At 42.2% G+C, this 18,795-nt stretch overlaps 1 protein-coding gene across 1 annotated transcript in view; it reads left to right on the plus strand.

The window, feature by feature from the left end:
- LOC134677995 (ankyrin repeat domain-containing protein 50) overlaps positions 1-18,795 on the plus strand; it is a 120,973-nt gene that overhangs the window by 33,247 nt on the left and 68,931 nt on the right. Inside the window, exons 2-7 of the mRNA XM_063536437.1 lie at positions 5,028-5,162; positions 6,560-6,793; positions 7,097-7,191; positions 12,593-12,754; positions 14,059-14,081; positions 14,679-14,858. Coding sequence (XP_063392507.1) covers positions 5,133-5,162; positions 6,560-6,793; positions 7,097-7,191; positions 12,593-12,754; positions 14,059-14,081; positions 14,679-14,858 — 724 coding nt within the window. The 5' untranslated portion in view covers positions 5,028-5,132. The remainder of the gene's footprint in view (positions 1-5,027; positions 5,163-6,559; positions 6,794-7,096; positions 7,192-12,592; positions 12,755-14,058; positions 14,082-14,678; positions 14,859-18,795) is intronic.

Genomic DNA, 18,795 nt, shown 5'->3' on the forward strand with positions numbered 1-18,795 from the left:
ATTTCCTAAGCTTTTATTAACAGAAACTACTTAATAATTATGTTATCAATAGTAATTAAATATGTGATATGGCATAAAATTAAAATTAACGTCGCTATCAAAAAATCTGTTCGAAGCGGCGACGCTCGCCATTACCTCTAATAAGTTTTATTAAATTTTAACAACTTTTCTGTAGGCAAGTTATGATTATTATGTTTTGTGTTTCATAAGAAAATGGTAAAGTATATGAATAATTGGTCATTTTGTGTGCATAAAGCATAATAATAAAGATAATCACTGGTAAATTGGAATGTACACCACGGTTACCGTTGACAAGTTTGTAAAGATGTACTTACATTCAACTACGGTAACCACCGTGTACGTTGCCAACCTATCTGTACTTAACTTTTGTTTTGAATCTATCGATTTTACGTGTCCTTGTTTATTTAAAATATTTTTAAACAGAATGGTTTCCTTTCTTTGTCTGTAGTATTTAACACTATGTAGATCGCATAAGATTTTAGCTTTCATTCACGTAAAAAATGTATGTTCTGATTATGAATCAGATTCCGATGAGGAACCAACGCGCATTAAACAATACTATTCTGACGATAGCCCTGATCCACCTTCTATAAATTCTTCTTTGGAGCGATTAAATTTGCTAGACAGCTTGTCGGACGAGGATGAGGTCGATAAATATAATCAAGCACGATTTAATTCCGAAAGCACGTTGATTATCTTTCGAGCATATTAGAGTTCTGTAATCTCCATCTACAGTTATTTATGATGCTTTGCCTACACTACACTTGAACACTCATCGCCATTAACTACATACTAGGGCAACAAGAGGTTCATATAAACACGTGAAATGTACCAGCCTGAAAAAAACAGAATTAGATACAGCTTTAGGTTACTTTTAGAACTTCCGGTTTGAGCTATTCGAAGGACATTGTAAAGCGACGAAGATTGGTAACCGATGAAATGAAAGTTGAGAAACTGTGCCATAAGAAAAAAAAATACAAAAGGCTCTGAAATAGCGTCCTAGAGTTACATACAGTCTTTGTTTTAACAACATGGGGCTTCTCCTGAGAGTGGACCGTAAAATGTACACTACTACAGGGATAGACAAAATTTTATAGCGTCAAATGCAATATGCTCCTTTGTTTAATTGTCGGAGAAACAAAAAAACTAAATTGCTTTTAACAATTTCACACTAAATTATGTTTTTTCATAATAATTTACGTTAATTTTTATATAATTTTTTACTGGCTTCTTGGCAGCGGTAACCAGCGTGTACATAGAACAATGTTACTTTTCTTGTTATAAAATTGGCAACGTGCATGGTGATGTACATAGATTTTCTGAAAAACCGATAATACTGGATTTTTTCAAACATTTTTCTGTAGACCCCCAGACGGTATTAAATAAAGGTATGCTACTATATTACTTGTTTTTACAAATTTTTACTCTTGCCAATTTAAGGGTTAATATTTGGTGCAGATTTTTTTTTCTTGGGATGTCCATTATAGTGGACGTTATCGATTTAAGGGTTAAAATAAATCAAGCAATGAATTAAAAAAAACGGAACAGTCGGAACGCTAAAGCTAGGCACGTCGCACGCGCTTTATGTCCATTGATTTTAAATTTGTACTCTTGCGGGCTTTGTAACGGCGCGAATTTTAAACTACCGGCGGCGGCGGCGGCGCGCTGACTCCTTATGGCGGCGGCGCGCCGCGGCGGCGCGCACGTCTAAAAGGGATAGCATGAGTGAGTTATGTCGTTTAGGTTATGAGGCGCAGGCCGTCCGCCATTGGGAGATGTTGGAGAAAGCTAACAGACAAGACGTGCCGTTATGTTAATTGTTTATATTTCTTTAAATACTTCGTTTAAATACATAAAGTTCAGTAAAAAGTGTGTTTTAGTTTCGCATCCACTTCCTACATACATACATACATACCCACATACATACCGGTTAAAATCATAACCCTCCTTTTGCGTTGCCGTAGTCGGGTAAAAATAAAATGTTATCGAGATTTGAATTTCAGTTTTGACCCTACTTACCCCATTTTACGGTACTTGTCAAAATAGCACAAAGAGTTTGAAGTGTGAACGCATTTCTATACGTAAGAAGTGGACTTGCATCACCAGCTTATAAAAAGGGCTTTTGTACGCTGTTTCTGGCACAAAAGCTCGGCCATCAATGCGTCCTTAAATGGACGGCCTAGTAAAACATAAAAAGGATGCTTCCTTTAAGAGGGGCAGGAAATAAGGAAACAAAAGATACACAGCGCCGTGCGAAAATTGCGACAGAAAATATGGCTGTCGCGAGGGTTTTTGGATTCTTTCTCATTATGTACTCTGAAAATATATTTCTGTTTAAAATTTTACTCGTCAGATCCATCGTATATCACTATAGTTCGTTTTTTTTAGCATTAGAAAGAACTTGGAAGAAGGTAAGCGATTTTGGCATGTCTTTTAATTGAAAAACGCTTATTAAAAATCAGTAACTATCATTTATGAAAGCAGAAGAATATAAATGATTGTATTAGATTCATAATTGTCACATATTTGCCGTAACTTATTTTTAAAATGAGTTTTTCAATGAAAAGACACATCAAGATTGTTTACCTTATTTCTAATGCTAAAAAAAACGAGGTATAGAGTTAGACCAAGAAAAGTGCAGCGATTTTCATAGCCCAAGCAATGCAAGTGTTATTTATACGTCATAATTTCATAGAAGTTTGACATTTAAAATAACACTTGCTCTGCGTGTGTTGCAAAATCGTTGCAGACTTTTATTGGTCTAACTCTAGCTCTGTACGAAACTTGCGACCGATTGATATGGCCGTCGCGCGGGTTTTTAGTTTATATCTCAAATATCTCAATTACTATATTTCTGTTTAAAATTTTGCTTGACAGATCGCTCGGTTAAATAGTAACAGCACCAGTCATGGGACATTTAAGAGGGAATTTGGAGTATTTGTGATATTTCCCTAATACATGTGAATGGTCTACCGCTTAGCGTATTGAAAGATGAAAGTCCTACCCGTCTTTCATGTTTCAGGCGTGTTGTATCAAAGATACTGCAATGAGTTTCCACATACTTAACAAATTAAAACTATGCTATTTTTCTCCAGTCATGGACACCAAAGCTCCAGTAATGGGCCCCCCAGTAATGGACACTACTCTATCAGTATAAAATATTGAAATAGGTCATCAGATCTGGTCCATGTTATCATAATATTGCATTATCATCCGATTTGCATATTTAATTACGAATACAAAATTTCAACTCAATCGGAAAACGGGAAAGTGGCTCAAACTCGGCTACCAAGATTTGACCCACACTAAAAAACGATATTAATTTATCCGAAGTCCGAGCATACCTCCTGGTTGACATATTTCGTAACTACATTTTACTTCTGTATTGTTTAAACATGAAATGATGGCATGGCAAGCATCATTATGTAAATTTCCCATTATAGGAGGTATGCAGTTTTACAGCTCCTATAATGGGATTGGGCCAAATACCACTATTTTTTTACATCTGTGGACTCATAACATAGTATGTTGTATACCTTATCTCATGGTAAATGCAATTAACAAAACACATTTTAGTTTTCATCAAGTATTAATTAATTAAAATTTAATAAATTAACTCACCTCTCTTAGCGAAGTTGTTAAGAATTCATAGTGGTATTTTTTTTCAGTGACACGACAACTTTTGGGTTGACGCCAATTTCTTAAAAAACAACCAAATTTAATAAAAATTCAAACTGAAACAGCTCTAGGACTCTTATTTATGATAATATACAGGCAGTGTTTATAAACTACTTTTAGACACTTAAGTATTTTACAGGATTTGTGGTTTTTTGTCCCATTACTGGTTCCACGCCCATCATAGGGTACACTACTATATACGTTCATTATACGTTCAACGTGTTGCCTCCCTGTCACACTTACGTACGAATTTACAAGTGTGACAGGGAGGCAACACTTTGAACGGTGTTCGCGGTAGACCCTCTGGATATTTTATATTGCCTTAGTAAAAACGTGTTAACAGTCCACCGGCCGGTATCGGCCTGTCAATTAGAACAAAATTATGACAGTTCCGAACAACTGACAGGCCGATGATACCGTCCGGCGGACTGTTAATCAGTGGGCCCCTTTAGTAAAACATGTAGCATTTCAACTGCAATTTTGCATTAGCCCCCTGCTAAACTAACTACGGTATAAGTAACCGTACCACGAGTTGGCATTAGACATTTACGCTAGAGACTGCGTAAACTCTATCGCATTCCCTCTCGATCTCAGCAACACATCAGTGCAGTGATGTTGCGGATGCAGATTTTTTTACATCCGCGGATGCGGATGCGGATATTTGAAGCCTCACATCCGCCGATGCGGATGCGGATGCGGATATCAAGATTTGGTACTTAAAAACCGTCAAATATTACATTTTAAGCATTTTTTATTTAAAAAAACGAAAGGTTTAGTATTTGAGCAAGAATATAGGTGCGTTTTCTTTAATCAACAGTAACTTGGCCGACTTTTTAGGGATCTAGACGATTTCGTTATATATAATGACGAAATTACCTAGCACTTACGCCGGCGGCGCCGCCGCTAATACGTTCCTGTTACCGACTTGGTCGACATCCGCATCATGCGGATGCTCCGCATCGATTTTATGCGGATGCGGATGCAGATGCGGATGTTGAAAATAATGCGGATGTTCCGCGTATGCGGATGCGAATATTCGCAACATCCCTGCATCGGTGCTAGCGAGATGGACTACGATCAATTTCACTGAGACTAACGTAAACGTCAAGTGTGAACTCGTGGTAACCGTAACCAGTTTTGTGATTGCTCTTGAGTATAAGATAAGATTTATTGTACGCTCGAAATGGGCAAAATTGTTGATACCTTTATAATTTATAACATGTTATACTTTTTACACAATTTTGACAATAAAACATTATCTTATCTTATCTTATCTTATACTTATAGTTATTTCACTTATTTTAACGTAACCTTTCTCCTTGTTTCAGATAACCGCAGCCATCATAGCCCCTGTGATATGCAGCCTATCGTTCCTCCATCGTACTATCTACCAAAGCCAAACCTCTAGATATATTTACCAAAGCTAGCGTAAGATGTCGAATCACATGCCAATCTATAGTCAGGTGAGTTTTTATTTATCTACCTATTATTAATAAAATACTTTTTTTAATAGGCTATTTAAAAAAAAGTATTTTATTACGCTAACCGGGATTGCCTGCCTCGAGGTTATAAACGACCTCGCTCGTTTGCACTCGGCCGTCAATGGCGTTTCGGGATCGTTGTGGTTAATAGACCAAATATTATATTGTCTATTTTAACTAAAGTTAGACCGTAAAAAGTCTGCAGCGATTTTGATAGCCCACGCAGTGCAAGTGTCATTTTAAACGTCAAACTTCTATGAAATTCATCATCTCATCATCATCATCTCAGCCACAAGACGTCCACTGCTGAACATAGGCCTCCCCCTTGTTATGGGGGGTGAATGCCATAATCGCCCCGCTTGGCAGGCGGGTTGGCGATCGCAGTCGAGTACACCGAATTTGAGGGACGCTGCTGCCCGTCCACCGGTGGTCTTGGACGTAGTTTAAGGACATACCCGGGTCCATGAAATTATGACGTATAAATAACACTTACACTGCGTGGGCTATCAAATCCGCTGCAGACTTTTATTGGTGCGACTAAGTGCCGATATGTATGAAAGATATGCCTATCGTGAATTTTCGCGCGAACTCTGGGGCCAAATTCGACATGTACAACTGTCAGATTTCGCATCCACGTCAAATAAATTGACAGTTGATTTTATTGCATACTGAGTGTTGATTCCATCAACGGTGGATAATATCATTTGGTACAACCAAAACTCCACTCTAAACTAAGGGTGGTTCGGTTTGGTTTGCTTGTCACCCTAACTGTGGATTGTTATATCAAATTTTGACATTGTACGTATTCGAGAACTAATGATTTTTCCCACATCAACGGGAGATCAACACGATACGTCAAACGTCGCTTGTCGAATAGGGGTCCTGGTCACGCTATCGAATGAAATTTATCCCTAGGGGTTCTGTGTCTCTCATAGGGGTTACGAGCAGGGATGTTGCGGAGGCAGATTTTTTGACATCAGCCTCACATCCGCGGATGCGGATGCGTATGTCAAGATTTGGTACTTAAAAAACGTGAAATATTACCATTTTTTATTTGAAAAAAACGAAACGTTTAGTAGTTGAGCAAGAATATAGGTGCGTTTTATTTAATAAACAGTAACACTAACTTGGCCGACTTTTCGGGATCTAGACGATTTCGTTATATATAATGACGAAATTACCTAGCACTTACGCCGCCGGCGCCGCCGCTAATACCTATACGTTCCTGTTACCGACTTGGTCGACATCCGCATCATGCGGATGCTATCCGCATTAAGTTTATGCGGATGCGGATGTTCCGCGGATATCCGCAACATCCCTGGTTAAGAGTGTAGATGTTTTAAATTCTCAAAAAATACAAAACCTCCTTTTATTTTCAGGTAGTACCAAAATCACAATACCGAAAACCTAAGCCAGTGAACACCCGCGAGCGCCCCCAAAACCTCGCCCGGACCGACTTCGACCCCCTCAACTATAACCACGGGGGTAACTTCCAACTCCTCAACGCCCCGCTGGAGGTGAAGATGGATAAGGAGAAGAAGGAGCGGAGGGGGGAGAGAGGGGAACGGGCCGAGAGGAGGAAGACGCAGAGAGCGGAGACGAATGATGGGAAGGTAATTTCAACTGACAGGCATTTAAAATCATATATCTTATCATTCTTATACATATTGCCTGTAATAAATAGTAACTATTTTTTAATCTTGTCTTTATTTTATTTCTTTTGACACGGAGCTTTTAAGCCAAGCCACGCAAGGCTCTTATGCTTAAGATCGGATAAGTACTTTAGCACTGAAGGCGAGGCAAAATTATATAAACTTAGTCTTGAAACTAGGTCTTAAAACTAAGCAGTGACCTAGGGTTTGAGCCCTTCACCATGAGCCCTGCTTGTATAATGTATTTCGCATTATATTTTTCAGGTGGAGGCATATTTGAGGCAAAACCAAGTGAGCATAAGGCAGCAGCAACACAGACACTCGGCGGTGAGGCAAGCCGAACACAGAGTCAATTTGAGGTAATACTCACAATACAGACTAAACACAATTACGACTCCAAAATCAAGTGAGCATAAGACAGCAGCAACACAGGCACTCGGCGGTGAGGCAAGCCGAACACAGAGTCAATTTGAGGTAATACTCACAATACAGACTAAACACAATTAAGACTTCAAAATCAAGTGAGCATAAGGCAGCAGCAACACAGGCACTCGGCGGTGAGGCAAGCCGAACACAGGGTCAATTTGAGGTAATACTCACAATACAGACTAAACACAATTAAGACTTCAAAATCAAGTGAGCATAAGGCAGCAACAACACAGGCACTCGGCGGTGAGGCAAGCCGAACACAGGGTCAATTTGAGGTAATACTAACAATACAATTAAACACAATTACGACTCCAAAATCAAGTGAGCATACGGTACCAGCAATACAGACACTCGGCGGTGACGCAAGCCGAACACAGAGTTAATTTGAGGTAATACTCACAATACAGACTAAAACACAATTACGACTCCAAAACCAAGTGAGCATAAGGCAGCAGCAACATAGGCACTCGGCGGTGAGGCAAGCCGAACACAGAGTCAATTTGAGGTAATACTCACAATACAGACTAAACACAATTACGACTCCAAAATCAAGTGAGCATAAGGCAGCAGCAACACAGACACTCGGTGGTGAGGCAAGCGGAACACAGGGTCAATTTGAGGTAGTACTCACAATACAGACTAAAACACAATTACGACTCCAAAATCAAGTGAGCATAAGGCAGCAGCAACACAGACACTCGGCGGTGAGGCAAGCCGAACACAGAGTCAATTTGAGGTAATACTCACAATACAGACTAAACACAATTAAGACTTCAAAATCAAGTGAGCATAAGGCAGCAGCAACACAGGCACTCGGCGGTGAGGCAAGCCGAACACAGGGTCAATTTGAGGTAATACTCACAATACAATTAAACACAATTACGACTCCAAAATCAAGTGAGCATAAGGCAGCAGCAACACAGGCACTCGGCGGTGAGGCAAGCCGAACACAGGGTCAACTTGAGGTAGTAGGTACTCACAATACAGACTAAACACAATTACGACTCCAAAATCAAGTGAGCATACGGTACCAGCAATACAGACACTCGGCGGTGACGCAAGCCGAACACAGAGTTAATTTGAGGTAATACTCACAATACAGACTAAACACAATTACGACTCCAAAATCAAGTGAGCATAAGGCAGCAGCAACACAGACACTCGGTGGTGAGGCAAGCGGAACACAGGGTCAATTTGAGGTAGTACTCACAATACAGACTAAAACACAATTACGACTCCAAAATCAAGTGAGCAGTTAAGAAGCGCTGGTGGCCTAGCGGTGAGAGCGTGCGACTTGCAATCTGGAGGTCGCGGGTTCAAACCCCGGCTCGTACCAATGAGTTTTTCGGAACTTAAGTACGAAATATCATTTGATATTTACCAGTCGCTTTTCAGTGAAGGAAAACATCGTGAGGAAACCGGACTAATCCCAATAAGGCCTAGTTTACCCTCTGGGTTGGAAGGTCAGATGGCAGTCGCTTTCGTAAAAATTAGTGCCTACGTTAAATCATGGGATTAGTTGTCAAGCGGACCCCAGGCTCTCATGAGCTGTGGCGAAATGCCGGGATGACGCGAGGAAGAAGACTCACAATACAGACTAAAACACAATTACGACTCCAAAACCAAGTGAGCATAAGGCAGCAGCAACATAGGCACTCGGCGGTGAGGCAAGCCGAACACAGAGTCGATTTGAGGTAATACTCACAATACAGACTAAACACAATAACGACTCCAAAATCAAGTGAGCATAAGGCAGCAGCAACACAGACACTCGGTGGTGAGGCAAGCGGAACACAGGGTCAATTTGAGGTAGTACTCACAATACAGACTAAAACACAATTACGACTCCAAAATCAAGTGAGCATAAGGCAGCAGCAACACAGGCACTCGGCGGTGAGGCAAGCCGAACACAGGGTCAATTTGAGGTAATACTCACAATACAGACTAAACCACAATTAGGACTCCAAAATCAAGTGGGCATAAGGCAGCAGCAACATAGACACTCGGCGGTGAGGCAAGCCGAACACAGGGTCAATTTGAGGTAATACTCAATACAGACTAAACACAATTACGACTCCAAAACCAAGTGAGCATAAGGCAGCAGCAACAGAGGCACTCGGCGGTGAGGCACGCCGAACACAGGGTCAATTTGAGGTAATACTCAATACAGACTAAACACAATTACAACTCCAAAACCAAGTGAGCATAAGGCAGCAGCAACACAGACACTCAGCGGTGAGGCAAGCCGAACACAGAGTCAATTTGAGGTAATACTCACAATACAGACTAAACACAATTAAGACTCCAAAATCAAGTGAGCATAAGGCAGCAGCAACACAGACACTCGGCGGTGAGGCAAGCCGAACACAGAGTCAATTTGAGTTAATACTCACAATACAGAGTAAAATACAATTACGACTCCAAAATCAAGTGAGAATAAGGCAGCAGCAACACAGACACTCGGCGGTGAGGCAAGCCGAACACAGAGCCAATATGAGGTAATACTCACAATTCAGAGTAAAATACAATTACGACTCCAAAACCAAGTGAGTATAAGGCAGCAGCAACACAGACACTCGGCGGTGAGGCAAGCCGAACACAGAGTCAATATGAGGTAATACTCACAATTCAGAGTAAAATACAATTACGACTCCAAAACCAAGTGAGTATAAGGCAGCAGCAACACAGACACTCGGCGGTGAGGCAAGCCTAACACAGAGTCAATATGAGGTAATACTCACAATTCAGAGTAAAATACAATTACGACTCCAAAACCAAGTGAGTATAAGGCAGCAGCAACACAGACACTCGGCGGTGAGGCAAGCCGAACACAGAGTCAATATGAGGTAATACTCACAATTCAGAGTAAAATACAATTACGACTCCAAAACCAAGTGAGTATAAGGCAGCAGCAACACAGGCACTCGGCGGTGAGGCAAGCCGAACACAGAGTCAATATGAGGTAATACTCACAATTCAGAGTAAAATACAATTACGACTCCAAAACCAAGTGAGTATAAGGCAGCAGCAACACAGGCACTCGGCGGTGAGGCAAGCCGAACACAGGGTCAATTTGAGGTAATACTCACAATACAGACTAAACACAATTAAGACTCCAAAATCAAGTGAGCATAAGGCTGCAGCAACACAGACACTCGGCGGTGAGGCAAGCCGAACACAGAGTCAATTTGAGGTAATACTCACAATACAGACTAAACACAATTAAGACTCCAAAATCAAGTGAGCATAAGGCAGCAGCAACACAGACACTCGGCGGTGAGGCAAGCCGAACACAGAGTCAATTTGAGTTAATACTCACAATACAGAGTAAAATACAATTACGACTCCAAAATCAAGTGAGAATAAGGCAGCAGCAACACAGACACTCGGCGGTGAGGCAAGCCGAACACAGAGCCAATATGAGGTAATACTCACAATTCAGAGTAAAATACAATTACGACTCCAAAACCAAGTGAGTATAAGGCAGCAGCAACACAGACACTCGGCGGTGAGGCAAGCCGAACACAGAGTCAATATGAGGTAATACTCACAATTCAGAGTAAAATACAATTACGACTCCAAAACCAAGTGAGTATAAGGCAGCAGCAACACAGGCACTCGGCGGTGAGGCAAGCCGAACACAGAGTCAATATGAGGTAATACTCACAATTCAGAGTAAAATACAATTACGTCTCCAAAACCAAGTGAGTATAAGGCAGCAGCAACACAGACACTCGGCGGTGAGGCAAGCCGAACACAGAGTCAATTTGAGGTAATACTCACAATACAGACTAAACACAATTAAGACTCCAAAATCAAGTGAGCATAAGGCTGCAGCAACACAGACACTCGGCGGTGAGGCAAGCCGAACACAGAGTCAATTTGAGGTAATACTCACAATACAGACTAAACACAATTAAGACTCCAAAATCAAGTGAGCATAAGGCAGCAGCAACACAGACACTCTGCGGTGAGGCAAGCCGAACACAGAGTCAATTTGAGTTAATACTCACAATACAGAGTAAAATACAATTACGACTCCAAAATCAAGTGAGAATAAGGCAGCAGCAACACAGACACTCGGCGGTGAGGCAAGCCGAACACAGAGCCAATATGAGGTAATACTCACAATTCAGAGTAAAATACAATTACGACTCCAAAACCAAGTGAGTATAAGGCAGCAGCAACACAGACACTCGGCGGTGAGGCAAGCCGAACACAGAGTCAATATGAGGTAATACTCACAATTCAGAGTAAAATACAATTACGACTCCAAAACCAAGTGAGTATAAGGCAGCAGCAACACAGGCACTCGGCGGTGAGGCAAGCCGAACACAGAGTCAATATGAGGTAATACTCACAATTCAGAGTAAAATACAATTACGACTCCAAAACCAAGTGAGTATAAGGCAGCAGCAACACAGGCACTCGGCGGTGAGGCAAGCCGAACACAGGGTCAATTTGAGGTAATACTCAATACACACTAAACACAATTACGACTCCAAACCCAAGTGAGCATAAGGCAGCAGCAACAGAGGCACTCGGCGGTGAGGCAAGCCGAACACAGGGTCAATTTGAGGTAATACTCAATACAGACTAAACACAATTACAACTCCAAAACCAAGTGAGCATAAGGCAGCAGCAACACAGACACTCGGCGGTGAGGCAAGCCGAACACAGGGTCAATTTGAGGTAATATTAAATAAATATTATAGGTAGGACAATATTGCGCGCCGGTGGACTAGCCGCTAGTCACTAGCGGTAAGAGCGTGCGACTTGCAATCCGGACTATCCGGACGTCGCGGGTTCAAACCCCAGCTCATACCAATGAGTGTTTTGGTACGACTGATATTTAACAGTTGCTTTTCGGTGAAGGAAAACATCGTGAGGAAACCGGACTAATCCCAATAAGGCCTGGTTTCCCCTCTGGGTTGGAAGGTCAGATAGCAGTCGCATTCATATATAGTGCCACCGCCAATTCTCGAGATTAGTTGCCAATCGGACCCCAGGCTCCCATAAGCCGTGGCAGAATGCCGGGAACAACGCGAGGAAGATGATGAATCGAGGTAAAAAGTTAAAACCCGCGCGACGGCTATATCTTCCGTCGCAAGTTATATGTTTCCTTCTAATTTCCTGGCTTTAACGTTTTAGAGTTACACCAAGAAAAGTCTGCAGCGATTTTGATAGCCCACGCAGGACAAGCGTTATTTATTCGTCATAATTTCACAGAAGTTTGACGTTTAAAATAACACTAGCACTGCGTAGGCTATCAAAATCGCTGCAGACTTTTCTTGGTCTAACTTTAAAATATTTCTTTTTTAATTTTTACAGATCTCTGCCGCTAAACGAGAACGCTATATCTCGCGATCGCGGCCACGACAGGACACCAACCGAACGGCACCGAGGCTTCGAGCGAGAGCGGGACAGAGAACGGGAGAGGGAGCATCGGCGCGAGAGAGACAAGGACAGGGACAGAGACAGGGAACGGGATGAGTTTGATGGTGAGAAAACACTCATTTTTATATTTAGTATTTTATATACCGGGTGTGGCCTGTAACACGAGCAAATAATTAAAACATAGATTGTACTCCTCAAACGGTGACACTTTTGTTCAACAACTTTTAAAAATTATGAAGTATTTAGTCTCCCTATTTTTCATACAAAATAAATATTATCTTCAATCGACGCCATCGCCACGCCATATAATTGTGATTGACGTTGCTTGTCACGCCTTAAACGTAACAAAATTCGCAATACATTGCGTCATAGAATTTTTTTTAAAGTGTATTAAAAATCAAACCACAAGTTATTTTTAAAAGTCGCTGAACAAATGTTGGTCAGTACGAGGAGTACAGCCTTCAGTTTAATTTTTTGCCCATATTACAGGCCACACCCGGTATATTATTATTAACTGAACTGAATGTGTGCTTTCATAAAACTATGTTAATACATTTTGACAGCTGTCAACTGTCATAAAACTGACTTGTTCCATACCCGCCAGGCGGCGCTGCAGTCATAAAATTTGAGCAATTTTTTTCTGTTTATTCCGTTTTACATAATGTATTGTGTACATACCTATAGTTTAGCAAGCCTTTTCCATCAGTAGAATAAGTTTTGGCAAAAATTTCATTTTTGGTACAAGCTTTTATCGCTGACTGTACTTTTCTTACGACAGGCAACTAATACTCATCGAGACAATTCTAAAAACCCCTAACACAATTAGGTTGCGTTGTTTCATCACAGAGTTCCTATGGCCACCTCCTGTCTCCATCATCAGATCAGCTCGATGGTACCATAATATTGCATTGTCATCCGATTTATACATGCATGCAAAATTTCTGCTCAATCGGAAACCGGGAAGTGGATCAAATGTAACTTGCAAGATTTGATTACACACAGACAGACAGACAGACAACGGTCAGGTGAAACTAAATAAAAGCTTGTAAAAATCGGCAAATTTAAAAAAAATGTACGCGCTAAGGGTTTACTCCCATAGAAAATTTTAATTTGAGCCTTTTTCTACTGACAAAATCAGTTTGCCGGATTAAAGTGTAGTATAGTTACATATACTTGGTCAAGCAGATCTTGTCAGTAGAAAAAGGCGGCAAATTTGAAAAATATAGGCGCGAAGGGAGATTGTCTCATAGAAAATTTGAATTTCGCGCCTTTTTCTACTGACAAGATTTGCTTGACCGTCTATATTTGATTATTGCAGGTTTTCTAGAGCGTGAAAGAGAGAGAGAACCGAGAGAGCACCGGCGCGAGCGAGACAAGGACAGGGACAAGGACAGAGATAGAGATAGGGACTTGGAGTTTGACGGTGAGTAATAAGTAACTAATAACCTAATTGAGGCACTCTACCTAAGGTTTAAATCAATAGAGTCGGACCAAGAAAACTCTGCAGCGATTATTTGCAGCAAGCAAAGTGCAAGTGTTATTTATAAGTCATAATATCATAGAATTTTGGGGTTTAAAATAACACTTGCACTGCGTGTGCTATCAAAGTCGCTGCAGAATTTTCTTGGTCTAACTCTAGTGCTGCACTCTGGCGGCAGAACATTGCAGTCCTTCTTCCTCGCGCTATCCCGGCATTTTGCCACGGCTCGCCTGGGGTCCGCTTGACAACTAATCCCATGATTTGGCGTAGGTTTTTACGAAAGCGACTGCCATCTGAAATTCCAACCCAGAGGGGAAACTAGGCCTTATTGGGATTAGTCCGGTTTCCTCACGATGTTTTCCTTCACCGAAAAGCGACTGGTAAATATCAAATGATATTTCGTACATAAGTTCCGAAAAACATTGGTACGAGCCGGGGTTTGAACCCGCGACCTCCGGATTGAAAGTCGCACGCTCTTACCGCTAGGCCACCAGCGGCAGAACATTGCAGTATTACCCCCTATTGTGTTTGTTTCCCCAGGGACACCTCTAACCCCGCCGTCATCCCGGCCTGTCCGCAAGTCCTCGTCAGCACACCGCGTATCCGAGACTATATCCGCTGACAAAAGGAGGTTTTTCTGTCGGGAGTGGGCGTTCCAGAAAATAGCACATTGTTTGGAGCAAAGGCCGGCTAGCAAGGCCTGCGGCGCGCTTATATTAGGTACAGTACCTTTATCGGTCAGCAACCTTTTAGCAGCCAAGGGCCATTTCGTAGTAAAAGAGAAGATTGCCCGCTGCTTGGAGCAAAGACCTGCTAGTAAGGCCTGCTGGGCGCTTATATTAGGTACAGTACCTTTTACTTATCGGTCAGCAACCTTTTAGCAGCCAAGGGCCATATACCAGTTAACGAAGTTAACTCGGACATGAGGAGGTTTTTCTGTCGGGAGCGGGCGTTCCAGAAGATCGTCCACTGCTTGGAGCAAAGGCTCGCTAGTAAGGCGTGCGGGGCGCTTATATTAGGTACAGTACCTTTATCGGTCAGCAACCTTTTAGCAGCCAAGGGCCATTTCGTAGTAAAAGAGAAGATTGCCCGCTGCTTGGAGCAAAGACCTGCTAGTAAGGCCTGCTGGGCGCTTATATTAGGTACAGTACCTTTTACTTATCGGTCAGCAACCTTTTAGCAGCCAAGGGCCATATACCAGTTAACGAAGTTAACTCGGACATGAGGAGGTTTTTCTGTCGGGAGCGGGCGTTCCAGAAGATCGTCCACTGCTTGGAGCAAAGGCCGGCTAGTAAGGCCTGCGCCGCGCTTATATTAGGTACAGTACCTTTTACTTATCGGTCAGCAACCTTTTAGCAGCCAAGGGCCATGTAGTTAACGAAGTTAACTCGGACAAGAAGAGGTTTTTCTGTCGGGAGTGGGCGTTCCAGAAGATTGCCCACTGCTTGGAGCAAAGGCCGGCTAGTAAGGCCTGCGGGGCGCTTATATTAGGTTCAGTACCTTTTACTTATTGGTCAGCAACCTTTTAGCAGCCAAGGGCCATATAGTAGTTAACGAAGTTAACTCGGACAAGAAGAGGTTTTTCTGTCGGGAGTGGGCGTTCCAGAAGATTGCCCACTGCTTGGAGCAAAGGCCGGCTAGTAAGGCCTGTGGAGCACTAATATAGGGTACGTTTTTACAAAATAGCCTTTATTTGATATTGATATTGATATTTATTGAAATTAAATTTTACAGTATTACAGCTAACACCAATGCACTGTAAAATTAAGTAGAAAAATTAAGTACCTAAGTAATAATAATATGTTACTTACCATATTTTATACCAGGTTATAAACTATTGTGTATTAATGTCGGCGGCCGATCGTAAGATCAGGCAGATCGTAATGTTCCTGTGTAATGTTTGGACGATAGTCACATTAAACCAATATATAGGCAGGATAGGTTCGTTAGGTTGCTTCAGATGCCCGAAGGGCAAACTGCCTAGAAATAGGAGCCCCGCGTAGAGGGGCTCCGTCGACTCAGGGAACAAGTCAAAGATATTCACGTTTCACGATATGCCTAGGAATTCCACGATATGCCTGATCTTACGATCGGCCGCCAACATTGACACAGAGAATAGTGTATAGAGGCACTTGTCAAAGTAAGTTATGTAGCCACTGTAAATTGACTGCCATCTTTCGACATAAGATAAAAACTGTTAGAACGCCATTTGACTTTGATCCTTATTCTTTCACTGATATGTGTTAACTTGTTAAATATTAATATTAACGCCATCTACTCGACTGTAAGCCAAAGGTATGGTGCAATCTTTTCGAGCGATGGCGCCATAACCTTCAGCCTATGCTCGAGTAGATGGCGTTAACAAGTTAACACATATCAGGATATCGCGCGTGTGTAGATCATTGTGAACCATCGCCCGTTTGGTTGCTTCTGCTCTTGACTGTTCATTTATCATTATCTTAATTTTTTACAAGCAGAAACGTCTGCGAACGATGCTAATAAGCTTAGAATAAATTAAAACATGGAAAATTCCTGTGTTGGGTGAGACTTGAACTCACGTCCTCTGGATCGATACTCCAGCGCTTTGCCATCTGAGCCACCAAGATCTCATCCATAGCCAGCAAATCTTTCCACCATATGGGCCAAGAGGACCCTAGCGACATCTACCGTAACTGTGTTGCACTTCTTAAACCGCCACCGGAGTTCCAAGTCACATTGGAAATTTACAAGACAGCAATTTTTCCACTATTACATTTTTATTTCTTTATTCATCATTTCTCTTAGGCTAGGGTTTTTATAATATGAATATAAAAGTAAAATATAAAAACACTTACAAAACAATAAAAAATACATATAAACACATTATACAAAACCTAACCTAGGGTGCCGCCAGCAGCGGGGCAAGGCCCAAGCTACCGGTGGTCAGGGCTGCAGAGAGAGGAACCGACGTACTATCCGCGCCGTGTCCAAGATCACCGCCTTCTGCATCTGTCCCTTGATCCAACCACCTAGCGAGAGTCTCTCGAGATGTTGGTCGAGACTCTTCGCTATTAAACCGTTCACTGAAACATTATTATTATTATTTGTATGTCTTTGCCATATCTCGGGACCATGGGGTCCCGGACCTTTGGGAGGCGTACGTGGGGCCGAAGCCAACAGCGCAGAGGCCCTTTAAGACACTTTAATCTAAAAGCAAGGGATACACGTGGCGGATACCATCCCCGAACGCACAATATGATACATCCGGAGATGGTCCCCGCCAGGTGCAAAGACTATTGCAGTGCAGCACTTTTGTGCTGCGATGGGAACTAAGGTCATGGGCTATAGATTTGAAAGTTGGATGGACTGGATAATGGGCTATGGGAGAGACTAGCGGACACCTGCCGTGACAATCAGCCTCAAAATTGTAAATGACAGGTGGTGACTCGCCAACTCATTGAGTGGGCCCCGCAATGGCCGCACGCACAGTGCGACAACAGGGCAACACTTTGGAGCGGCTGTGAGGTTGTCGAGAGGTGAGTCTGCGGTAGCCAGATCCCGGTAATCCGTTCAGCAGGCCGCCGGCGTTATGACATTTTACACTTCCAACCTGGAGCATAGGTCCCGCTCTTGCGACTCCACTCTGGCCGGCCAGTCAAGGCAAGCACAGAGGCGAGGGCCAGATGAAAGTGCCCTCTGGAATAGGGGTCCGCGGTGTCGCCACTCACCGTCAGCTCGCCACAAGCTGCCCCCGCGGGGATTATTATTATTATTATTATTTTTATTTATTATAATGTCACTTACAGTATACACTAAACATGACACATAGGAATATAAGCATGAAATTGAATTATACATAACTATAATATATTATTAACAAAAACAAACAGTAAGTCATAAACTTAAATAATATTATTATCTAGTCAGTACTAATGGTGCTCGGGGCGACTATAGCCTCGAGGTAGCGCCCGGCTGTGGCTAAGAATCTCGGTTCAGGAGTCGAAAATAAGTCCAATGAATCGTCTTGGGTCAATATGGCGTTAATAAACTTTAGAGCTCGGTAGAGAGGTGAGTGCGAATTCGACTTACTGGTGTTTGGGAGGTTGAGTAAGGGTAGTTTACGAGGACGGAGATTGTGCCTTGAAACAGGTGGAACGTTGAAAGATACCTGCGCTAAGAGGTAGCTGTTCTTTGTCTGGCCTCGTAGTAAACGAAGCAAGAACCGTACCAAGGCTACATTTCTTCGAGCTTCGAGTGTCTGGTATCCCACCATACCCAATACGTACGGGGTTGGATACAGATACGGATAGTAAAAATACATTTTCTTAAACAAGTATCTCGCGAAGGATTTTTGCACTTTTTCGACTGTTAGGACATATTTGTCTTCATGAGGATTCCATACAATGGCGTTACAATCTAGTTTGCTTCTAACATATGAATAGTACAACAGATTCAGAGTTCGTCTATTTGAAAAGTGCTTGGTCTGCCGCTTAACAAAACCCATACGTTTTTGGGCCTCTTTGCAGGTTTGAAGAACCTGGTGATGAAATGTCATCTGTGGATCAAACCAAGTGCCTAAGTCTTTCACTAAGGCAGCTCGCCTTATCTTTTCCCCCGCTATGTGATAGTCATTATGGTATGGAGATTTTGATCGTGTATATGAGATTATAGAACACTT

The sequence above is a fragment of the Cydia fagiglandana genome, chromosome 27, assembly GCF_963556715.1.
Source record: "Cydia fagiglandana chromosome 27, ilCydFagi1.1, whole genome shotgun sequence".
Lineage (NCBI taxonomy): Eukaryota > Metazoa > Arthropoda > Insecta > Lepidoptera > Tortricidae > Cydia > Cydia fagiglandana.